Raw genomic sequence first — 25,407 nt, 5'->3', positions numbered from 1 at the left:
GTCCACTGTTGGAGCAATCATTAGAAAATGGAAGAAGCTAAACATGACTGTCAATCTCCCTCGGACTGGGGCTCCATGCAAGATCTCGCCCAGAACTACATGGGAGGAGCTGGTCAATGACCTGAAAAGAGCTGGGACCACCGTTTCCAAGGTTACTGTTGGTAATACACTAAGACGTCATGGTTTGAAATCATGCATGGCACGGAAGGTTCCCCTGCTTAAACCAGCACATGTCCAGGCACGTCTTAAGTTTGTCAATGACCATTTGGATGATCCAGAGGAGTCATGGGAGAAAGTCATGTGGTCAGATGAGACCAAAATAGAACTTTTGGGTCATAATTCCACTAAATGTGTTTGGAGGAGGAAAAATGATGAGAACCATCCCAAGAACACCATCCCTACTGTGAAGCATGGGGGTGGTAGCATCATGCTTTGGGGGTGTTTTTCTGCACATGAGACAGGGTGAATGCACTGTATTAGGGAGAGGATGACCGGGGCCATGTATTGCGAGATTTTGGGGAACAACCTCCTTCCCTCAGTTAGAGCATTGAAGATGGGTCAAAGCTGGGTCTTCCAACATGACAATGAACCAAAGCACACAGCCAGGATAACCAAGGAGTGGCTCTGTAAGAAGCATATCAAGGTTCTGGCGTGGCCTAGCCAGTTTCCAGACCTAAACCCAATAGAGAATCTTTGGAGGGAGCTTAAACTCCGTGTTTCTCAGCGACAGGCCAGAAACCTGACTGATCTAGAAAAGATCTGTGTGGAGGAGAGGCCAAAATCCCTCCTGCAGTGTGTGCAAACCTGGTGAAGAACTACAGGAAACGTTTGACCTCTGTAATTGCAAACAAAGGCTACTGTACCAAATATTAACATTGACTTTCTCGGGTGTTCAAATACTTATTTTCAGCTGTATCATACAAATAAATAGTTAAAAAAATCATATATTGTGATTTCTGGATTTTTTTTTTTAGATTATGTCTCTCACAGTGGACATGCACCTACGATGACAATTTCAGACCCCTACATGATTTCTAAGTGGGAGAACTTGCAAAATAGCAGGGTGTTCAAATACTTATTTTCCTCACTGTATATATATATATATATATATATATATATATATATATATATATATATATATATATTTATTATTTTTTTTTACATTAGTTCATTAGTTTTCCTGTTATTCTGTTTTTACTGATTCTCCTTGAGATGTTTCTACAACTTGAATAGAGTCCACCTGTGGTAAATTCAGTTGATTTGAACATGATTTGGAAAGGCACAATAGCACAAACTAACCATGAAGTCTAAGGAATTGTCTGTAGATCTCAGATCTGTAGGCATAGATTTGGGGAAAGGTACTGATACTTTCCTGCAGCATTCTATAAATGAAAGAAGTTTGGAACCACTAGGACATTTCCTAGAAAGGGACACCAGGCTAAACTGAGCAACCGGGGTAAAGAGCCTTAGTCAGGGAGGTCACCAAGAACTCGATGGTCACTCTGAAAGAGCTCCAGCCTTTCTCTGTAAAGACAGAAAAACCTTTCAGAAGAACAACCATCTCTGCAGCACTCTACCAATTAGGACTGTATGGTAGAGTGGCCAGACGAAAGCCACTCCTCAGTAAAAGGCACATGACAGCCTGCCTGGAGTTGGCCAAATAACACTTGAAGGTCTCTCAGACCATGACAAACAAAGACTGAACTCTTTGGCCTGAATGCTAAGTGTCATGTCTGGAGAAAACCAGCCACCGCCCATCACCTGGCCAATACCATCCCTACATGGTGGTGGCAGCATCATGCTGTGGGGCTGTTTTTTTAGGCAGGAACTGAGAGACGAATCAGGATCGAGGGAAAGATTAATGCAGCAATGTACAGAGACGTCCTTGATGACAACTCTGGACCTCAGACTGGGATGATGGGTCATCTTCCAACAGGACAACGACCCTAAACAGACAGCGAAGATAACAAAGGATTGGCTATGGGACGACTCTGTGAATGTCCTTGAGTAGCCCAGCCAGATCCCAGACTTAAACCTGATTGAACATCTCTGGAGAGATCTGAAAATGGCTGTGCTCCCTATCCAACCTGATGAAGCGTGAGAGGTTCTACAAAGAACAATGGGAGAAACTGTCCAAAAATAGGTGTCCCAAGCTTGTAGCATCATACTGAAAAAGACTTGCTGTTACTGATGCCAAAGGAGCTTCAACAAAGTATTAAGCAAAGGCTGTGAATACTTATGTATGTGATTTTAATTTATTTGTATTTTTTTTTTTATAACTTTTGAAGATTTCAAACACACATCTTTCATGTTAAAAGGGTATTCTATCTATCTATCTATCTATCTATCTATCTATCTATCTATCTATCTATCTATCTATCTATCTATCTATCTATCTATCTATCTATCTGTCTGTCTGTCTGTCTGTCTGTCTGGCAGGCAGGCAGGCAGGCAGGCAGGCAGCCTGTCTGTTTGGCAGCCTGTCTGTTTGGCACCGTGCGAATGCCACATATCTTTTCCCCACTATAGTGAACACGCCCTTAGTGACATGTCATAAGTGCCTCATGAGCCGTCATTGTCTACTTGTACACTTCTTCGCCTGTTTAAAAGGACAGGACGCATTTTGAGGTGTTTATGACTCTGTTGGTTTGCCATATTTCTCACAGGGCAGTATTATTCTACCACAGCGCCGTGCTGCACAGCGGAAATACAGCGGGGAGGAACAGCGGGTTACGCGGACAGGACTCATGAAAGCCGGGGTTTGAGAGCTGGGAAAGCCCGAGGATCCCACTGCGGCCTGTACCTGGGGCGGTCAAAGTGGTGGGTTTTTAAAATATATTTTTAGTGCATTTTTAACGTTAATCGTTATAATAAACGGAGGAGGGGCAGAGCCTTGGTATCGAAAAACGTGCATAAAATGCCAGTTAGCTTTATTTGTAGCTTTAAGCAGATTAGAGCACGTTTTTCCTCTCTAGATGCGTGCATGCACATGGTCGTAAATTAAAATAATAATAATAATAATAATAATAATAATAATAGCAGTACAACATTTCCGGTACTGTACCGGATATCGACACGAGATGTACGCGCATGCGCAGGTTTCCGGAAGTAAATAAGTCCCTTTTTTGTTTTTGTTTTTTGGACTTTGATTTTTAATCAAAAGTATTATAGGTTTATTATCAACAAATAAACATATTATATATATATATATATATATATATATATATATATATATATATATATATATATATATATATATATATATATAATTATTTATTTTTTTTTATTTTTTTTTAATAGAACAGACCATTCATTATTTAAGCAACATTAATTTGATGGATGGATGGATGGATGGTTGAATGGATGGATGGATAGATTCAATACAGTGTCTTGTAAAGTATTGAATCTACACTATATAAGCACATGGATTAAGACCACAGCCAGTTTTCCAGCCATATGTGGTTCCTCCCCAAATGTTTACCACAACATAGAAGGCACACAATTTTATAGGATGTCTTTTGGAATAGCATTTTCCCTTCAAATATTTTTCCATCACTTGAACTACGAGACCCAAACCTGTTCCAGCATGACAATGCCTTTGTGCACAAAGCCAGCTCCATGTTGAAGCATGTAGAGCATGCTTCTTCTGCCCTAGAGCTCTGACCTCAACATTATTGAACACCTTTAGGGATGAATTTGTCCTGCACTCCAGACCTCCTCACCTCCCCTACATCAGTACCTGACTTTACTAACACCCTTGTGGCTGAATATTCACAAATCTACACAGTCACACTCCAAAATGTAGAACACCTTCCCAGAAGAGTGGGGGATATTATTAAAGCAAATGGGACGTGTTAAAAGGAACTCATCTGAGACTAAACGAACTTGCGGTCCACCACTTAATAAGTTCCAGAAGGAACTGTACCTGTACCGAAAAACACCGTCCCCCTTTAAAACGTGATTAAAAAAAAATTTTTTTTTTTTTTACAGTGGTTATATTTCAGCCTTAAATTCTTCATTTCAGGCTGCAAATATGGCAGAGGATCCTCAGAGGAACTTCAGATCAGCCTATTATGAAAAGGTGGGCTTCAGGGGAGTGGAAGAGAAAAAGTCACTTGAAATTCTTCTCAAGGACAATCCCCTCGGTAAGAGAAGTTGTTTGCCTTATTCTTGTCCATAAATACATGTATTCATACGATCGTGTTCTGTGTTCTGTAAGTAGTTGTTCCTATTGTTTCTGTGCAATAAACGTAAAAATAAAAAAGAAATAAAAAATTTCTTTTTCTATGCCAAATGTCTATTTGCACAAAACTTCGTCTTTCAGACGTGGAAAAGTTGAGTACGTTCAGTCAGAGGTTTCCGTTACCCTCTATGTACAGGATCCATGTATGGAAAGTTCTGCTTGGTGAGAACAATGGGCTTTTTTTTTAAGCTATAGTGTCTGTCTATTATCTATTACACAAGTGAACTCTGAAGGGAATTACTTTTGAGTCCATGTTTTTTCAGGTATCCTGCCTCCACACAGCGATTCTCATGCACTGGTAGCACGTTACAGGAAAGAGCAGTATACGGATATAAAAGAAGCTCTCCTGGCGATGCGCTTCGTGAACAACGGCACACCAAACACCGAGCTCTGCCTTCGCATGCATCAACTGGAGAAGCAGCAGTTGCCTTGCCGCTCAGATCTCACGAAACCTGTAAGGTCCTGTTTTTGTGTCTGTTTCTGCTCAATGCAGCGGTTTATCAATATTTTACATAGTAAATGATGTTGGAAAAAATTAGGGGGGTGGGGGGGGTGCTACAATATTTACAAAATGTTCTCAATGAATGAGAACTGGGATGAGAAGTATGGAAGGCTACAAAGATGTTAAGATCTTTCAGTAGAATTGCATTCATTCTAGTTTTTAGTGCACCTAAAACAGAACTGAAACCAGAGGAGAAAGACGTGAGAATAGCTTAGATGAGAAAGAAAATGTCTGTAAAAAATGTATGAAAATGAGTCGATTTCAACATCGATTTTTTATTTTATTTTTATTTTTTTTATCTGAGAGTGAAGAGGATGAAGATTTCTTGGCTATTGCCAGGGTGATGGAGGAGATTGTGGATGATCCGGTGGACTGCTATTGGCTGATTAGGTGCTTCGTCAATCAATTCAATCACAAGTTCGGCGACTCCATACCTCACCTGGTTTGTAACTGTGGCTGCCTTTTGGACTTCATATTGATAAGACTCCTGGAATAAGTATCTCCTAGTATTACACAATTATTAGCAATACAGTATATGGACAAATGTTTACGGACACCTCACCATATGATTTGATGTTTTTTGAACATCCCACTCCACATTTAGTCTCCATTTACTGTTATAAGAACCTCCACTCTTCTGGGAAGATGTTCTACTAGATATGGACAATTCTATACAATTGTACAACTTATCTGTAACAGTTTGGGGAAGAACCACATGTCAGGTGTCCTAATACTTTTGTCGATCACAAGGAGTAAAATTGGACATGCTAAAGATCACCATGATGTACTACAGATGATCCATGTTTTTTTTTCCTTCCTCTCTCTCAGCCCAAAAGTCTGGAGTATTTCCTCTCTCAGGAGGACAGTCGTCTTTTGGCACACCTGCACACTTCAGGCAGTCTGGCTGTACTGCCTTATAACCTTTGGTTCAGACGCTGTTTTGCAGACTGCTTGCCAGAGTCCAGCCTACAGAGGTTAGCACTGATCGATTTCCTTAACATCTGGAAGTCCGCACTCTAAGCAAAAATCAACCATTTGTCAAATGTCTAGAGATCAGAATAATTTTCTTTCCACGTATATATACTTAATCATTCCCAATAGTCGATTCTCTTTATTTCATCTTTTCTCTCGGTTGCACCGCTTTCAGGCGTGTCTGTTTTATATTAGAGTTTTTATCCAATCCAAATTCAGCCATCATGTGTTGCCAAGGTCAAAGAAATCTGCCATTAGAATCAACAGTGTGGGTTCCTGTAGCGACACTGGGGCCATCTAGCAGGCATCCAATATTTTCACGTCCTTTGATTGGATGGTCAGAGCACTAGTCAGACCTCAAAGTCAGTCGAAACAGTTCAAAATATTCAAGCTTTTTCATGGACCATTTATACTTTTGCGGTTTCTTTCTTGTTGAATTTCTACAAAAACACAGAATTCGCCTTGATTTCAAATCCCCCGAAAAATCGTAATGCACAGAAAAAATGCACCAGGGTAAATTCATGAGGTAAATATTGATGCTTCTGCCAGAGATGATGTATGCCGGCGGTGCAGCTGTGGCTACAGTGAAAGGAGAGTTGTTGAATTGGTTTCATGTTCAAGTAACGGCATTCGTTCTCACTGTTTGAGATTCCTGTCTGTGATGCAGCTCTTTGTTCTACTGCGTTTCTCTATAGTATTGATGGTTTCTATAGCCGTGGCATCATAATGGTGGTATTAAGAGGTGGATTAATTCAGGTACGGCGCCACTGAAGGACAAGGTGTGAAATGCACGGCCCCGACACTGGTCATTCTGTTTTAGCTGCCAGTGCTAAATCATCTCTGCATCATTCAACTCAAAATGCATATATAAGACTAACTGTTATGGCTAGCAGGCATTTTTAGGAGCAGCCAAGTTTGTGCAAGTTGGACAAGTTTGATTGATTCAAGGCTCAGTCAAAGAGTTGCCTTGTAATGTTCAGTTCAGCCTGAGTTCCAAGGTATGCTTTCTTCTTCCTCGGGTTTTCCTCATTGCTTGCATGTTTACGTCCCAAACCTGATCATACCCATCATCCAACTCCACTAGGGTTTAGCTGAACAAACAGTTTTGTCATCCTGCCCTCGAGGTCTGGAAAGTTTCCAACATGAGTTAAACCTCCTGGATTAAGACTGTAAAAAAGTTATTTTGCAGATCGTCCATCTATGCATTTTTAAACAATGGGCAACGTGCCTCGTGTTAGTAGCAAGCAGCATGTTCGTAATCCCATCATCTATAGCGTTCCTCTGGGGACTTTAATATTATTTAAGTTATTCAAGTTATTATTTAAACATTAATATTTTTTAGTTTTATTGTAAATAGAATGTTTTTATAAGATTCACTAATCATTTTGTATATTCTCTTTATGTTTTGTCGTGTGTGTCCGCAGAGTCTGGGACAAGGTGATCAGCGGCTCCTGTAAAATCTTGGTTTTCGTGGCGATGGAGATTTTGCTGAGCTACAAGATCAAGCTCATGGGAATGAGTCGACCGGACGCAGTGGTAAAATTCCTGAGCAATGTGAGCGAAAACACACACGTGCACACACACACACAATTTATATATCCCAATTGTAGGGGCATATTCGCATTCATATATCCGAATTTGCATTGTTAAGGCGCCGAAGGCTTTATTTGCTCTTTTTTTAATTACCATACCTGGAATAATGGCGTATATGGCGACTCTAGTTTGTATAACCTCGTCTCTGTGAGCCGCACCTGCCGCGTATACGCCGACCGATTTCCAGAAACTGAAAAACTTGTTTGTTCATGCAAAGCCTTGAGGCTGTCGCTGTTTATACAAACCATTGTATTGTAGAATAGCTTTCCAACTCATTCACCAATCGACCAAGTCGATTTTTTTTATTATATATATATATATATATATATATATATATATATATATATATATATATATATATATATATATATATATATTTTATTGCTACTCAAAACAGTTTTTTTTTTTTTCCCTCTCCTTGTATAGATGCCACAGGAAAACATGGACGCCATAGTGACCAAAGCCATAGAACTGTGGCACAAGTACTGCGGGACGCCTATGCACTCTGTTTAACCCTTATGAACTATGGAGCATGAATTCACACTGAGACCTGTGTGGTGCCTGTGAGCAACTTATGATCTGCAGATGTTATGATCTGCAGCTCCTTGGCTACGTTTCCATGCAGCCAAATAACGTCGAATGAGAAGTCGCTTTGGATGAGAGCATCAATGTCAAAATACTCGATTTGGCTGGGTCAGAACGACTTGATCCGAAGGTCAATCTGAATGACATTTTTATCTGATGGGACACGGTTGATCGTCTTTAATAATTGATTGAGTTTCTCTGTTGGATCGCTCAGTGTTCGATAAATAAAAATGGTAATATACCGTTTTCTCGTGATCTAACCATAACAAAAGTTGTTTGCTTGATCTTATTAAAAAGCATGCAGCATAAGAGCATAATCTAGAAGCAGCATCGTCGCAGCACCACAGATAATAATCATAGCCAATCACAGCACACGGACTAACGGCACTGAGACAAAGCGCAAGCTTATTAGACTCATCAGCTACCAGGTGTGCCTTCGCCTGCAAATGGTTACAGTTACTGTCCATGGTGCTGGCGGTGCCTCAAAGAAAATTAAGGAAAAAACATAACTCATGGCCTCTTAGGATTTTTGTAATCCAGAGTTGCTTACAATGATCTCATTCATACAACAGAGTATTTAAGGTCCCAACAGTGACATATAAGAGGAGCTGGGATTTGAACTAAACAGAGCTTAACCACTGAGCTACCACTTTGCGGTTCTCCAAAATGGCAGGCAAGCAAATGACCATGTAATGTGCATAGAAACTGTCTTTGAGATCAGAGATTCTGCAGTCACCTGGTTCATATAAAAACACACCATTTGAGACCAAAACTCTTTCAACTTCATGTCTTACTTCAAACAGATCTTTTTAATAGGTGTTCTTCTACATCATACATCATCAAAAAACAAAAAACAAGGAAGGTAGAACAAGACGTGCGCCGCCTCCTTTCATTAAACCTCAGCTAATAGCAGCAGGAGAGGAGCGTTCGAGGGAAACTGTAAACGAAACACACCAGGGGAAAAAAAGCAGGAAAGCACCAAAACAGCGAATGATTATTATTTTTTCTTCAATAATATGTGAAAAAAACTTTGTATTCGGCTTCTGTCGTGTAAACAGGTGTACACCGGTGTAAACAGAACAGACAGACAGAGGAGTACGTTCTAAATCTTTACCCCACGTTAATGAAGATCAAGAACCTGCTTCAAGACTCCATGTTAGAGCCACAATCGACACGTCAAGACCAGACATTCAGGACACGGACATATTATTGCTTGGTTCGGTCACTTGTTTTGTGCAACTGTCAAACAGGAAAACCTATTAATGCAGCTGAGGGTTGCAAAGTGGTGGAAAATTTCCTTTAAATTTCCGGACACTTTCCATGGGAACTTCATCTGGGAAATATTACAAATTGGAATTTTACCAGGAATTGGTGGGAATTTATAGGAATTGATTAGAAATTTGGGGAAATTGATTTGAACTGTATCCTATACAAACATATGACCAAACAATATGTTTCGATTTAAGCTGACATGCATGCAAAGTAATACATATTTTTAAAAATTCAAATTTTTTACCTTTTATTAAATTGTTAGCTATTGTGCAACAAAATTATACAAACACACAGCACAAGGAAGTTATAAACATACATTTATATAATATTTATTTAATTTATGTGAATACTCACCAAGATGGACATCGTTTTTTGTTTTACCCTCCCAGTTTATTCCCATTAATTCCCATATATTCCCGTTAATTCCCATAGAAGGTTTCCAGTTTTTCAAAATTCCCGGAATTTTGCAACCCTAGTTACAGCCAGGGTGAGATGATGACATCTGGATTCTTTTGGTTTCACTTGTGGAAAATGGCTTTCGTCCATTACTGCTAGAATGACGACGCTGGAGAAATGAAAACTAAGTGTAGGTTAATGTATTTTAAGTCAGAATACTTAAACTGTACGATTTTCTTTATAGATTTTTTTTTGAAGATTCTCTTATGTTTTCGTTGGTTTGTTTTTTTGCTTGACACGTACAAAAAAGGGGTTTTTGACCAGTTTACAGGGCTGCGTGCACAAATTTACACCCACCTCATTTGTTTCAGCGAACAAACAACACCAGGAGAGAATTTTTAAGTGTACTTCCAGAGCACAAATATCACACACACACACATATACACGTTCAGTCCATTTTGGTTAGGGATTGTTGAATCTAGGTGGGTCAGGTCATCTTGGGAACTTGTTTCTTCTCCTGATATTAGATCAGAATCTCTCTGTGTTTAGTCCCAATTCTTTGCATTGTTTCATCCCAGCACATTAGACTTTGTCTGTCCCAGAGGTGAATTAGTCATTGGTAATGCCCTGTGCTTCTGCCCAGCAATCAGCACTATGGTCGATGAAACCTGGAATAAAGAAGGAAGAAAGCCAGTGAGCTTGATTTTATAACAGGGTAGTGAGATATCCCAGTTCACACGGTCACCTGGTTAGATGTCGACTTGATTCGTGGACCTCCATTTCTGTGCTTTTGAACTCGTTGAGCTCCTTTCTGATAGCAGCCTAGGAAGTAAAAATAACCCATAACTCTACAAATGACTACAATTTAATGGGAGAAGAAGCTTATTCCAAAAATGTACTTGTAACCCGATTCATTGTCTGGCCGACCTTGTCTGAAGCGGTAAGTCGGGTCCACGGTTTGTCTGCCCTTCTGTCATAGTCCTGAGCTTCAGCCACTTCCACATAATCGCTGAAACGAATAAGAATTTTCGCCTCCCGCAGTTCCTCAACTGTTGGCCTTTGACTTAACTAAAAGGACACAAAAGGGAAATATATAAACCAATACTATTTATAATCAATCTATTCAGCAAAGAAAGAAAAATCTATTATGAAAATCTACTCGGACAATCCTATGTTACTATGCTACACTATAGTATTTAGAGGTCGAACGATAGTGGAGTTTACTAATGCTGATAACTGGGTTGGAATACTGGAAGAAAAAAAAAATAATCAAAGCCTTTCATGGATAGATCCAAAATAGTGCAGAATTTTATTACGAAAGTAAAAAAACTAAAAAACTAAAAACTTTCTTTTCGGCTTCTCCCGTTAGGGGTTGCCACAGCGGATCCTCCGCACGTTTGATTTTGGCACATGTTTTACACTGGATGCACTTCCTAACGCAACCCTCCCCAATTTATCCGGGCTTGGGACCGGCACTAAGAGTGGCTGGGGATGGTTCCCTGACCGGGAATCGAACCCGGGTCGCAGCGGTGGGAGCGCTGCATCTTAACCACTAGACCACCAGGGGACCTACGAAAGTAAAAACACTACTGAAACATAAAAATATGCAAAAATAAATAAATATCATGTTAATTATATTAATAAATATGAGGAAAACACGAGATATGCATTCAAACTGAAACAAAAACACTCCAAATGATCAAAAACAATCTAAAATGTAAAAACAAAACAAAAAAAACAGACACTTCAAATAAAGAGCACGTTGGCATCAGTGATCCGCCTCTAGAGGCCGCTCTTGTACTGTACAACGCAACAGGGAAAAACTATCAGTATGGATTTTCCAAGCAATGAACTATCAGTGCAGATTAATCAGCAACTCTGATTAATCGGTCAACCTCTAATAGTATTTATGTTTATCTGTTCTCGTTATCTCACCTTCCGTGACAGCCTTTTCTTTAGCTCTTGCTTCTCCTCGAGTTCCTCCTGCTCATTTCGTGCTACCAGACACAGAAAAATTGAAGTAAATGTGTCTACTTATTTAATCATTATATAATTTTAGTGCTCCCTATTTTTTCTCCATAGTTTGGTCACTGTAGCTGTTCCATGTGTGTGTGAATTATTTATTTTTTTCCATTTCTGCTTACGTTTTAAGATATTTCGTTGCTCGAGCTCCTCTGCAGTTGGTCTCTGGCTGAGCCTCCTACAAACAGATAGACATCAACAGATACTACCAATTGAGGTGATATATATATATATATATATATATATATATATATATATATATATATATATATATATATATATATATATATATATACACACACACACACACACACACACACACAATGCATTGCGATACAAAGGCCAATTTGTATTTATCCGATGTACACTTTTTAAATCTATGCATCACATCGTTACCTTTTATGCCATTGCAACCACACAAAAGTAAGTGCCCCCCTCACATTTCAGCAAACATTTTATTACATGTTCTCATAGGGACAATACTATAGAAATGAAACTTGGGTATATTTTAGTAGTCAATGTGCAGTTTTTACAGCAGATTTACTGTCCTCTGAAAATAACAACATACAGCCATTATTGTCTAAATAACTGGCAACAAAAGTGAGTACACACTAAGTGAACATGTGTCCAAAGGGTGAATATTTTGTGTGAGCACCATTGTTATGTAGCACTGCTTTAATCCTCCTGGGTATGGAATTCACCAGAGCTGCACAGGTTGTTGCTGGGATCCGTGGAAGAGGATCCCAGCAACAACCTGTGCAGCTCTGGTGAATTCCATACCCATCACTTAGCTGCTGTATGTTAAACACATGGCGCTTCTCCACCTTCTGCTTGCAGATGCCCCACAGGTGCTCAATAAGGTTTAGGTCTGGAGACATACTTGGCCAATCCATCACTTTCGGCTTTCTCAGCAAGGCAGTTGTCATCTTGGTGGTGTGTTTGGGGTCGTTATTATGTTGGAAAACTGACGTTCGTCCCAGTTTCTGAAGGGAGGGCATTGTGTTCTGCTTCAGAATGTACATGTACATGTTAGAATCCATGTTTCTCCCCAATGAACCACAGCTCCCCAGTACCAGCAGCACTCCTGCAGCCCCAGACCGTGATACTACCACCACCATGCTTGACTGCAGGCAAAACACAATTGTCTAGGTTTTTCTCAACAGGGCGTCACCACACATGCTGGACACCGTCTGAGCCAAACAAGTTTATCTTTGTCTCATCAGACCACCAGACAGGGTCTCAGTAATTCATGCTCTTGGACTGGTTTTCTTCAGCAAACTGTTTTCGGTTTTCTTGTGAGCCAGATTTTTTCTTCTGGGACGACGGCCTGCAAACCGACTTGTTGCAGTGTGAGCATACGGTCTGAGCTTCTGCAACCTCTAAAACAATACTGCAGAACTCATGCGTCGGTTTTTTGAAGCAGCTTCCGTACCTGACACTCAGTAAGAGGACTCGACTTCTTTGATGGACTCTCACGAGGGCTGTTCCGAGTGGAACCCGTCTTGGAAAGTCTCTGTAGGACCCTGACCACTGTACTATAACTCAGTTTCAGGGTTTTACAGATCTTCTCATAGCCTCTGCATCATTGTGAAGAGCAACAATTCTAATTCTCGGAACCTCAGAGACTCTTTACCATGAGGTGCATGTTGAACATCCAGTGGTCAGTATGAGAGAATTCGACTCAAAGCACCAAATTTTAACTGCTCTAATACAAGATACATACTTTTGTATGGTCAAGCAGACAGAAACATGAATATGATGAATAGGACGTGTGGCTTTGTGCGGTTACACATGTTATCACTGAGGGTGTACTCACCTTTGTTTCCAGCTCCCAGACTTATTTCTAGAGAACAGATCATCTGTACTGCTATGCTTTCCTGTGAAGATCTACTAAAATGTGAGGGGTGCACTCACTTTTGTGAGATACTGTATATATATATATATATATATATATATATATATATATATATATATATATATATATATATATATATATGTATATACACTAACCGTGTGAGTTTCGTGCCAATTTGCTGTCTGCACTCGAGTCTCTCCTGGTCAGTCAACATGGGCAGAATGTTCTTGTCCTCCAGCTCTCTCTTTGATGGCCGGTTACTCAGTTTTATTGCAAGTGAGTCTTTTCTCAGGATCCTCAGAGCCAGAGTACCTGCCATCAAACACAAAGTTGAAAGAAAAAGGACGTAGTTTATGTCCAATAATCCTAAATATGCTGTGCTCCAAAACTTCATGGTACATTGTGGAGTATTTTGTATGTAACTTGCTTGGTCCCAATTCCTTTTTACCATCAAGCTGAATAGTAGGTCAAAAATCGGTTTAAATGGTGTGTATTTTTCAGTTTGCAAATAAAATCTGACCCAAATGCAGGTGTGCATCTGGTACATGTATATACTCCTACCTCAAATCACTTGCTTCAAAAGATTTTTGATTTAAAAAAGAAAAAGAAAAATAAATTAAAATTCACCAGTAGGGGGCAGGTCATAACATATACCCCACAAGCACAACAATACCTTTCTGGCCTTTCCCATAGTGGCCTGGTTTTTTCAGATTCATTTATGTCATTAAATGCAAAATTGTTAAACCGGTTGTTATAATTTGTTGAGCTTGAATTCATATATTTTTTTTATGTGTCTTGAATTGATTCATTGTGCAGATTAATCTTAAATGTCACTAATGTAGGCGAGCGTATGGCATCAACATCAACCAATGATCAACTAGTTCTATTAAATCTGTTACAGTTTTTCTCAGCTGCTTTGGAGCATTTCACGCATCATCTTTAATATTTGCAAACTAGTAAGTGCATTCTCAAAACAATGAGCAAAACAAATTTAATTTAATCATTAAATCACTGCCTGACGAAAAAGCAGCCACATACTTGTAAATAAAGTGTCGTCATCTTCTTCCTCCTCATCGTCGTCTTCTTCAGGTGTGGGTGGGATGTACATGCGGGTGTTGAGTGCGAGCATGTTGCTGGGGTGCGTGTTGAAAACGTGGGCATTGGGCAGAAGTTGGTGTGTCGGTGTATCTCTGTTCTCCTTCTCGTCTTCGCTCTCCATTTGGACTGAGGGCACAGCCTGGAGTACAGAACTGTACAGGATGGAGCATAGCTGTTAGGGCTGATTAGCATATAAATGTGTGCACTAGGGGGCAGTGTTACATGTTGCACCAAGGCAGAATGTACCACTATGTAAAGTATGACTATAAGAGATACTGACAAATACAGAAGCACACTCCAAAAGCACATCCACTCACCTCTCCAGTCTCTGCATGGTAAACACAAGAGTTTTGTTCAGCTCCTCAATGATACGGCTCGGGGGATGGAGGGAAAGCGGTAATGTGTTGTGCTGCAGAGGGTGTGTGTGGGTTAGGGAGTGTGTGTGCATGCTTGAGGGTTGTGGATATCTGAGCTGGAAAGAGGGCACTGGCTCGCATATCATCACTTTTTTGGGGGGAAGTGGTGGGGAGAATTTCCCTATCGGGTCTAGAGAACAACAAGAAACCAAGCATTAGGCGTGAACGAGCAAGCAGAAAGAATTTCAGTCATGTTGGGGTGTGTGAGGAAAAGGACAAATAGAATAGAGGTTGATAGTGGGGTTTTGTGATACTGATAGCTGGGTTGGATTGTACTTGCAGAGAACTGATTAATCAGTTTAAACTTATTAAAAAGGATACTGGATATTCCAAAAGAATAAAAAAATAATGATTAATAAAAATGTGATAAAATGTGAAATAAATGAGTATATTAAATATATAAATAAATATTCAGGAAAATGAAGGACCTGTTAAAAAAAAATTATCTGAAATGAATTAAACAAACAAAAAGACACTTCAGATACGCAGTGTCAACGATTCGACTTTAGAGGCCGCTCTCATAGTCTATAACGCAACCAGGAAAAACCATCTGTATGGATTTTTAACGATAGCCAATAGTTCCAGCAATCAACTAATGGTGCTAATTAACTGGCAAACCGATTGGTTGACCTCTAGAACAGAACAAAAAAATGGTGAGTAGGCGCTTAAATGTACCTGTTAAATGGTTTGGTATTCTGTTATACGGTTTCGGAGGTAAGGCAGGTGGTTGCTTTAGTGCCAGTGGTTTGGTCAGGGGGATGTCCATGCCATCAACTGGTAGTGGAATGACTTTCGAAGGGGGCGTAGATGGAGCCGGCTTTGGTGTGTGACCTGCTAGACACAACCCGGTTTTCAACTGTGGTAAGTGAGTTTCTGTGCCAGACATAAACAAGAGTCACATGGAGATTAAATACAGATTCCTTATTTGGATATAGGAGTTAAAAAGTGTACACACCAGTAAATGATGGAAGAAACTCCAGACTTGAAATCGCCACAACACCTGTGGCCTTATTTGTGTGATCTCTTTTTTAAGAAGTTGATAAGACAGTTTTGGGCTCAGGATAATTTGAATCTCTACTTTAACTCAACTACATGGTTTGTTTACTTTATCCACCACTGTTCCTCAATCATTTCTACCTCAGTGGGCAGTAGAAATGCCAGACTGGTTCAAGGTGGAGGTGGGACTGCATCAAGGATCGGCTCTGAGCCCTTTCCAGTTTGCAGTGGTGATGGACAGGTTGAAGGACGAGGTCAAATAGGAGTCTCCATGGACTATAATGTTTGCGGATGATATTGTGATTTGTGGTGAGAGTAGGGAGCAGGTGGAAAAAAGCCTGGAAAGGTGTAGGTACGTGATGGAGAGAAGGGGAATGAAAGTCAGTAGGAGTAAGACAGAGTACATGTGTGTGAATGAGAGGGAGGGAAGTGGAGTGGTGCGGTTGCAGGGAGAAGAGGTGGTGAAGGTGGAGGAGTTCAGGTACCTGGGGTCAACAGTGCAAAGTAATGGAGAGTGTGTTAGAGAAGTGAGAAAAAGTGGGTGGAGAAGAGTGAAGAGAGTGATTTGTGATAGAAGGGTATCTGTGAGAGTGATTGTGGTGAGACCTGCGATGTTGTATGGTTCAGGGACTAAAAGACAGCTGAAGGTGTTGGGAGTGACGAGGATGGACAGGATTTGAAACTAGTTTATTAGAGGGACAGTACATGTAGGACGTTTTGGAGACAAGTTGAGGGAGGCGCGTTTGAGATGGTTAAGACATTTGCAGAGGAGGGACATGGGGTATATCGGTAGGAGAATGCTGTGGATGGCGCTGCCAGGAAGGAGGAAAAGAGGAAGGCAAAGAAGGAGGTTTATGGATGTGGTAAGGAAACACATGCAGTTAATTTGAAAGAGGCAGATTTAGAGGACAGGGGGTATGGAGACGGATGATCCGCTGTGGCGACCCCTAACAGGAGCAGCCAAAAAAAGAAGAACTCCACAAGAATGTATTAGAGCTTGTGCAGTTTGCAACAAATGCGGTTTGCGAGCTCTGACTATCCAATCCAAGGACGTGAAAATGCCAATGTGCTTGAAGCTTTTGAAACCAAAATCATGTATTTTGCCAAATTTGACTGAAATACAACAACCAGCTAAATTCAAGAAGTAAATAAGTAAATAAAAAAGCAAATAGAAACACGTATACTGAATGCATCCATTCATGTAGACATTTTATGTCCATTGTATATGTATTGGGAATTTCAACAAACAACAGGATCCACTTGTAGCGCTTACAGTGAAATGTCTGACAAGAAGTTTATACCTGTTTCTTCACCGTTTGCTTCCTGGGTTTCAGATTCAGGACTAATAACTGCCAATCTGTCAAACTCAGGCCTGCTCATGTGTTCATTCTCTACTGCTTGATCCTCTTAAAAAAATAGAAAGACAGACAAACAGACAACATCTCAGCACCATCTCGATGCGCTTACATTGCTGACTAACAAAGTATTGAAGTTCAAGGTTTTGACTGTTATGATGAGTGCTCTTATGTATGCTTGTCAATACCATTCTCGTCCACCTCCTTAAGCACTCCCCTCTTGATCAACTCCTCTCTGCTTTGCCGTGTAGACATCTTTCTCTCTAAGACTTAAGAAACAATCTGTCACCCAAGAGCAATTACCAATAAAGAGATTTCCAGGTCTAATTTGTGGCATATTTTAAATGTGTATGTACCTGCAGATGTCTGTTTGAACTTGTCGCTTTTCTTCTTCCTCCATTTCCATGGCTTGAATAGTCGTCCAAGGCTTGCTAGTTTACTTCGTCGACGAATGGGAGGTGTGTGAGTACCGGGCACCAGCGAATCAGAACGCATCGCAGCTAATCTCTCTGCCCCCTCTGTAAATAGAAGTAAATAGACAGTATACAAGATAAAAAAAAAATTATTAAAAAAATACCAAGGATCATTAGAAGACCTTTGTGTTTACATGTATGACGTGACCTTCCGATCCTAAAAACTTAACCACTGACAAACTGTCATTTTCTTCAAGATTGTAACAATGATCTGGACAAAGCATTGGGAGACCTGACTTTTTCCAGCTATATGTGATTCTTCCTCAAATTTGTACACAATTGTATAGGATGTCCTTTAACCTTTACTTGACTTCTACAACTACGAGATCCAAACCTGTTCCAGAATGACAATGCCCGTGTGCACATATCTTCAAAAAGATGGGTTGGAGTGGAAGATCTCCTGCTTTCGAGCGTCTCAACCCTATTGGACACCTTTGGGATAAATTGAAATGGCACTTAAGGCCTCCTTACTTCAGTAAGTGAACAGACATCTGTGGGTCTGAATGTACACAAATTTCCAAAAGCGCAGTCCTAAATCTAATTCAATATGCGAAGGAAACATAGATCTTTAAACATGTCCTGATTGATGATTTATAAGTTGTACATAATAAATATAAAAATGTGTCTGGCATTAATGATGTATAGCAATAAAAGAAATTATAGGACTCTCCTAACATTACTCTTCTATGCAGGAACAAATTCATCTCCTTCTGACTAAAAAAAGATCTGCAGTTACTTGCTGTAGCTTGCTATAGTGTTTACTATACAGTAAACAATTTGGAATAATATACCACATGCCCATATTTGTGTTCTGATCAGTTCTCCACAATCGTTCGGACAGCAATAATTGATCAGTAATAGTTATTTGTTTACCTCGAACATTTAATTTTCCATTAAACAAAACACACGCCAATGTACAGTGAGGGAAATACCTTTCAACGTTTTTTTATTGCACACACTTCAAATGCAGCAAATCACATGACATTTTGATTAGTCATTAGTATTACCTCAAAAAACCTACACAGATTATAGACATCTTAATATTATAATCCGTAAAATGTTATATTTAATAAACTGGAATGTATCATAGTGGAGTGTTGTAGGTTAGAAAAGGCTTATCCACCTCTGAATGCAATCATACAAACATCTACTGATGCGTAAAAGCCTAAGAGCTCTCCCAAGACCTTTGCAACACGATGGTTGCCCTACATAACAACAGCACTGGTTACCGACTCCCAAATGTTCCTGTAAGCACCACGGGGGCCATTATCCAAAAGTTGAAGGAATATCGCTAGGCTAGAGCTCCAGAAAGACTTTGCTGTAGCAGGATCAGTTCTCACACATAACAATAAGACTTGCATTCTCACCCCAGAAGGCTCCAGAAGGGTCCCTCGTTTTATCACGGTTTAAATCTCACGGTCAAATTTCGCTTTTCAACAATATAAGTTTGTTTATCCCCGATGAGTGATCCAGTGGCGACATTGGCAAGGAAAAACTCCCTGAAATGTGGCGAGGAAGAATCCATGCGAGGAACCAGATCCATCCATCATCTTGGTAGCACCAAATGTCTATTCATTACAGTTCCATTGTTTAGGTGTGTAGTAATAGGTGCTTAAATGCAGAATTGCTGAGATATCAATTACAGTCCAAATCCATCCTCAAGTTATTTAGGCTGTAGAGTGAATACCAAAACCTGATCAAAATGTCATGTGATTTGCTGCTTTGGAACAGTGAATTGACAAAAGAATTGACAAAAGCTCACACTGTATCACGTATTTTAAATAACATCGCTGCGCTCTACTCTGCATGAGTTCGAAATGCTACAGGCGTAATCTAAAACACAACATTAAACAATTAATAAAAATAATCATCACATGCACATGATTCTATAATTCTATAAACCAATAAAAATGACAGCACACAATTGGGTACCAATGCTAAAAATGCAGAGAAGTGAGGGACGCTCACATATGGATTAAAGGTAATAAACAAGCTTGCACAGAATCAGTGATTTGCATGCTTTGAGTACACACACACACACACACACACACACACACACACACACACACACACACACAGAGTAAGAAAGGGGTTAGAAGGAACAGAGACTTCCTGCATGTACCAGACCCCTGCCTGAGAGTGTCTAACATCCACCTTCGCCTTTGGCTGAACACAACCCTCTGCATTCACACACACTCTCTCTCTCTCTCTCTCACACACACACACACACACACACACACACACACACACACACACACACACACACACACACACACACACACACACACACACACACACCACAGTTTGCACTAAATCTTAGCTTTTGGTGTTTACCTTGCTATAGTATGTATGTGCTATTAATGTCCAATAGGGATCTCAGGTCATTGCTCTAACACGACCACCTCATGGTAAAATGTCCGGCTACGACTCTGTTGATGGGATTATCATGTTTCAGCCAAATCATATTTTTGAAATGAACCCATTCTTGATGAGTCATGTGGAAATATTTATTTTTAGGGCTCTAAAGTGTCAAATAAATTGAGGTCACCAGTTTGATGATCACCACAAGGAACAAACATTTCTTGGCCCACGATCGTGCTGAAAGACATTGTCTCAAAGCAGCTTTACAGAATTGAACAGTGAAGGTGAGCGATGTGTATTTATCCCTGATGAGCAGCCGTGGCGACTGTGACAAGGAAAAACTCCCTTAGATGTTATGAGGAAGAAACCTTTAGAGGAACCAGACTCAAAAGGGGAACCCATCCTCATTTGGGTGACATCAAGAGTGTGATTATAGTCTTTAAACAATACAGAACACTGGAGAGTGAGAACTAACATAAGCACTGAAAGGTAAGATTATGAGTAATGTCCTTTCTACGGTCTTTTACAGTCAGTTGAGATTATGGAACCAGGAGCTACTGAGCAACTCATAATATAGCTCAACATTTGTGATCGTCAGAGATCCAACACCAGCTTCTCCATGCCAGAGCCTTTAAACACTCAAAGAGGTCCAGTGTCCAAACTCCACATGAATGAGATCCAAACGGCATCTACTTCTTTAAAGGACCACAATCTTCATGAGGATTATTGTTAATTATTATAGTTTTTACATTATGTGGTGTGTCCTCCATACAAGTCCCAAATAACTGTGAATTAATATAAACCTGTGTTTTGCATTAAAAACAAATATATGCTGTTACACAAAATGAGCCAATGCCTTCTGACCAATCAGATTCGAGAATCAACAATCAAGAGTCAACAATAAGTATTTGATTATAAACCTATTTGTTAAAATAGGCAAAAATGATCAAAGGGATTTGTTTAAATACCACGTGACACCGTGTATTATTGCTGGCAATATGCATCCCTCAATGGCTACCTTATTATAGCGATTTCTACATAACGTACCCCATTAGAAAGCACCAGTCATCTTAAACTGGTTCACTGAGTTCAGTGTTCGTCAATGACCTCCATGGCACAAGATCTAAAAATCAATCGAGCAGCTTTGGGATGCTGGAAAACTGGAAAATCGCGGTGTAAAAACTAAATACACAATCAAGCCAACATGGTTGAGACTCTCAAAGGAATAACTCCATGTAGATTTTATTTCATGAGGGATTGAGTGTGTTTTATGAGCAGTGTTAGTTGGCGTTCCCAATAAATCAGTGTGTGTACACGTAAATGTACAGAAATCACCCCAGAAAGTTGATTCCAATTAAATTTAGGCTTAGTTTTATAATTTGGGACAAAGTTAGAGATTCATTTTATTTATTTATAATTGAATTAAAATCATATTGCACAATTGGAATATGCAAAAAAAATGCAGGGAAAATAGAGCTAAATATTAAATTGTAATTTTTTTTTTATAATTTAATAAAAGTACAATGATGATGTGCTCTGGGATTTGCAGCATGGCATTATTCACACACAAAAAAAATACAAAAATAAATAACAATTATATATTTTTTTTAAAGATGATACTAGGTAAGTAATAGATTCTTTACATTTAATTATTATTATTTTTTGTAAATAATTTTTTGGTTTTTAATATTAAACTCATTATTAATTTTATTTTTTTATTATTTTAATTTTTTTATATTATTATTATTATTATAACTGCAAATAAAACACATTCGACTTGCTCGATCCATCAACTCATGAGGGCTTCACCATAACATATACTTCTCAATTATGCATACTGCAAGTTTACACAATCACTATCGCCAAAAGTTTGTGGACACCTGACCATCACACTCACATGCACTTTCTAAAACATCCCAGTCAATATGTATTCCACTTTTAGTTCCTAATGAGGGAGTCAGATGCGATGGTGGTGATGAAAAAACCTCCTGAGATCGTATGAAGAAAAAACTCAACAGAGAATCCACAACCAGGAAAACGAATATCCATTTATTACAGTTACATTATTGTTGAAGGTACCAGAGGGTTTATACCGATTGCAGTCCAAAGCCGTCTTCAAGGGTCTTGAGATGAACCATCCTCAGTAATCTCGTGTTCATGTTTAGCCACCTGCAGCAGCAAAAGGTTTTCAACTACATTCTTCTGGAATGCAGATTTTGGAGAGTGGCTGTGTTCATTTCAGAGCGTTAGTAAGATCTGGTGCTGATGTTGGGTAAAAAGGTCTGGTGTTCAGTCTGATTTCCATTTCATCCCAAAAGTAATCATTAGGGATGATGGAAAATTTAGGGCTCTGTGCTCCAAAACACAAGTTCTTTGACACCAACTTTAACACACTGTATCTTCATCGTACCTCTTAGTTGACAAGACATTGTGGACAATTGTATGTCTGGTGTCCAAAAACAGGTCTCTGGGTTGAATACATAGCCAAACATGATCTTATTCAAATATGAAAAATGAAAAATACACATTAAAATAATGAGCATAACAATTTGTTGAACTTGATATAAGTGATATGAACGTACAGGCAAAACACAGATGTTGGATCACCCAGGCCCATCCTGGTTCCACAGGCATCCTTGAGGATATTGTTGGTGCAGACGGTTCATCATTGTAGATTTGAATATATTTTTCTCCATCATTGGAATGATGAATGTTTCCAGATCAGGCTGCATTGATGACTGACTGATCTGCATTGGCTGACTGATCTAGAAAGCACTGTACTGTCTGAAGTCACATCAGGAGCAAGGAACCATAATCAGTGAGCATGCTTCTTTTTTTTCCCCCACACCAGTGCTGCTTGGATCACGACATTACGCTTTCATTGCAACCCTGCAGTGACATGTGCCAGGTGATACGACCAACATTGAAGGCTTTCTAGGAGGGTTGTCACGCGCGCACACCGTGCATAGACACATGCATGCATGCATTCATTAATTCATTCATGCATGTTTGTGCACATGCATAGCTCCACCTACGTGTCTGCAGCACGTCCTACCTGTCTGTAAAGTGTACGAGAGCCTGGTCTCGGTGAGGTAAGGGGTGTCACTCTTGGATCTGGCTCTCCGGATGGGTCGCCGGTCCACATCAGCATCCTCCTCTTTGACAGGCGCCGCCATTGAGTCTCGCGCTCCCTGATGTGCTGCAGGAACCACGGAGAAACACGGAGCACGGATGGGGATGTAGGATGTGGGTGGTGGAGGGAGGGAGGGAGGGAGGAAGGGGGAAAGGGATGGGGTGGGGTGTCGAGAAAAAAAATAAAATAAATACACCGCTCGAGATGGCGACCCGTTCCTTTTTTTTTTTTCTTTTTTTTTTCTTCATGCAAGGAAGTGAGTCTGAAAACCAATCCCGCCCCTCACCATCATCATTACCACCACCATCACCACCAACGTGGAGGAACGAGAGCAGCAGATTCCTCAGCAACGCCAGAGTGTGAGAAGCTTCATGCAGCATCTGAACTAGTTGGACATAAAGCAAAAAATAAATGCATCAGTAATTCAAAAGCTAAGAGAACTAGGAGCATTCCAGATGTTCACAGAAACAGCTGGCTTTGCTGAAGACCTCAGAAGAATCAGGGGGAGAGTGCACCTAGGGTTTATATCCATGCATGTTAAATATATGTGCAAGTATTCTCAGCAGCATTACATACATATTATATAAATACTGTATATACATAGTATATAAATACACGGGGGACGTTGGTTAAGTGTATCCGAAAAGCCCAGGCACACCAATCTGCCACTTCTGGGCCCCTGTGCAAGGCCCTTTACCCCATAGCTTCTCAGTATTTATGAATGATATAAAAGTCGCTCTGAATAGGGGCGTTTTTCAAATGCCATTTGGGTAAGGGGTAGCTCAGTGGTTCCGATATTGGCTTCTGTTCAGAAGGTGGTGAGTTCATATCTTGCTGCCACTCCTGGGCCCTTGAGCAAGGCCCTTAACCCTCAACTGCTTAGTTGTATGAATGAGTGAGAGAATTTTAAGTCGTTCTGGATAAGGGGGTCCGCCAAATGCTGTAAATGTAAAAAAAAAAAAAAAAAAAAAAAAGAAAATGGCATTTTTTTCCCCCAACCTATGCATCATTAAAATCCATATACAGTATACAGTACTGGACAATATATCAGACAAGCATAAAAAAAAGACAGCTTTGATTTTAGATGGATTTGTTTTATTCATACAAGAACCCTCGCAGTCAAAATGACGTATCGGATATCTATACGAAGCGCTAAATTCCAACAAAATATCTTTCTTAGTAACAGAATTTTCAATGCCACAGAAAGGTTTGCTTTAAAGATAACGATAAATACATAAAAACACTGGTGCTGTGTAAACACTGGCATATGAGACCATTAGAATGAATGTCAAATGCCAGAAATGGTGAAACCTATTTGTTCAAGCTAAAGAGACATTGTCTTGGTGTCCATCTGTTCCTGGATAAAAAAAGAAATCCTGTTGTTTCTGAACAGGAACCATGCTGGAAGGTGGGGGTCTACTTTTCGATCTTGCCTTTGTCAAAGAGGAAACCCTTGTACTTTTTCAGTGTTTAATGATTTTTCAGATTCTGCAGTTCATTGGTGGGCTCCATGCGATTCTTTTAAAGGCCCAACCCACCATTGACCATAGACTTAGAACCTTAAGTGTGAGTTCATATACAATGTTTCTGAGAAATTCTTTTTAAGACCACAGGGGGGCTTTGATTCAGCTTTTTGACCCTAAAAAAAAAACCCCAGGTATGCAGAAACGAGACTTCGTCAATTTGTTTTGTATGCGTCTGGTATTATGGAGTGTGCCAACCAAACTCAATTCAGATCAGTGTTTCTTCCCTGCAGGATATCCAAAAAAATAAAGACAAAAAAAACCAAGGCTTAAATCAACTCGAGTCTGGAGTCACGCGATGTGGCTCAGCTGCCGACCCCTGGATCACTCGATTGGGGGCTCAGAGCCCAAAGGAAGTTGAAGAATCATTGTCACTTGATGACATGCATGATTTGATACCCAGTGTAGACCCCAGCTCTAGCAGGTTGAAAGGATCACATCACGTAGCCAATACACTCTCGACGCTTGCTTACGAGAAAAACATTGAGGTCAGAGAATGCTGTTCTATAAAAAACACATCTTTTTTTATTATTTAAAAAATTTAATATCGTAATATCTCAATGATTTGGCACAAAAGTATTTGCCCTGTAAAAAACTTGGGTCTCATGTCAA

The 25,407-nt window shown here is 39.9% G+C and overlaps 2 protein-coding genes across 4 annotated transcripts in view; one reads left to right on the top strand and one right to left on the bottom strand.

Moving 5' to 3' along the window:
* The first annotated feature begins 2,537 nt into the window (after positions 1–2,537).
* The window catches only part of tbc1d7 (TBC1 domain family, member 7), a 207,511-nt gene continuing 184,641 nt past the window's right edge, over positions 2,538–25,407 (top strand). Inside the window, exons 1-8 of one of the 2 annotated variants that reach the window (XM_083535169.1) lie at positions 2,546–2,820; positions 4,025–4,145; positions 4,325–4,405; positions 4,507–4,697; positions 5,050–5,187; positions 5,574–5,719; positions 7,142–7,271; positions 7,737–8,150. In XM_083535169.1, the coding sequence (XP_083391295.1) occupies positions 4,034–4,145; positions 4,325–4,405; positions 4,507–4,697; positions 5,050–5,187; positions 5,574–5,719; positions 7,142–7,271; positions 7,737–7,823 (885 nt within the window). In that variant the 5' untranslated portion in view covers positions 2,546–2,820; positions 4,025–4,033 and the 3' untranslated portion in view covers positions 7,824–8,150. Of the gene's footprint in view, positions 2,821–4,024; positions 4,146–4,324; positions 4,406–4,506; positions 4,698–5,049; positions 5,188–5,573; positions 5,790–7,141; positions 7,272–7,736; positions 8,151–25,407 lie in introns of those variants that run through there. The other variant, XM_083535170.1, reaches the window with a different exon arrangement.
* Positions 8,677–23,504, bottom strand: phactr1 (phosphatase and actin regulator 1). 2 transcript variants are annotated; one of them, XM_083535110.1, is made up of 13 exons: positions 23,195–23,504; positions 17,662–17,823; positions 17,494–17,574; positions 17,252–17,356; positions 15,630–15,827; positions 14,856–15,084; positions 14,479–14,690; positions 13,596–13,752; positions 11,708–11,763; positions 11,499–11,560; positions 10,491–10,631; positions 10,309–10,385; positions 8,677–10,231 (listed from the first exon to the last, which is right to left on the bottom strand). In XM_083535110.1, the coding sequence occupies exons 1-13, from the start codon at positions 23,313–23,315 to the stop codon at positions 10,216–10,218; spliced, it is 1,617 nt and encodes a 538-aa protein (XP_083391236.1). In that variant the 5' UTR covers positions 23,316–23,504; the 3' UTR covers positions 8,677–10,215. The 2 variants fall into 2 exon arrangements, with proteins under 2 accessions (XP_083391236.1, XP_083391237.1); XM_083535111.1 differs by having other exon boundaries at positions 15,630–15,785; positions 23,195–23,497.

This window comes from Silurus aristotelis, assembly GCF_946808225.1.
Source record: "Silurus aristotelis genome assembly, chromosome: 29".
NCBI lineage: Eukaryota > Metazoa > Chordata > Actinopteri > Siluriformes > Siluridae > Silurus > Silurus aristotelis.
This window is presented reverse-complemented; position numbering and strand designations above follow the sequence as displayed.

Excerpts from the sequence above, each read along its gene's own strand:
- phactr1 (XM_083535110.1), bottom strand. The coding sequence starts at position 23,315 with ATGGCGGCGCCTGTCAAAGAGGAGGATGCTGATGTGGACCGGCGACCC. Across the intron at positions 17,824-23,194 it reads CTCGTACACTTTACAGACAG|AGGGGGCAGAGAGATTAGCT; the intron begins GTAGGACGTGCT and ends TTCTATTTACAG. Across the intron at positions 14,691-14,855 it reads ACCATGCAGAGACTGGAGAG|TTCTGTACTCCAGGCTGTGC; the intron begins GTGAGTGGATGT and ends CATCCTGTACAG.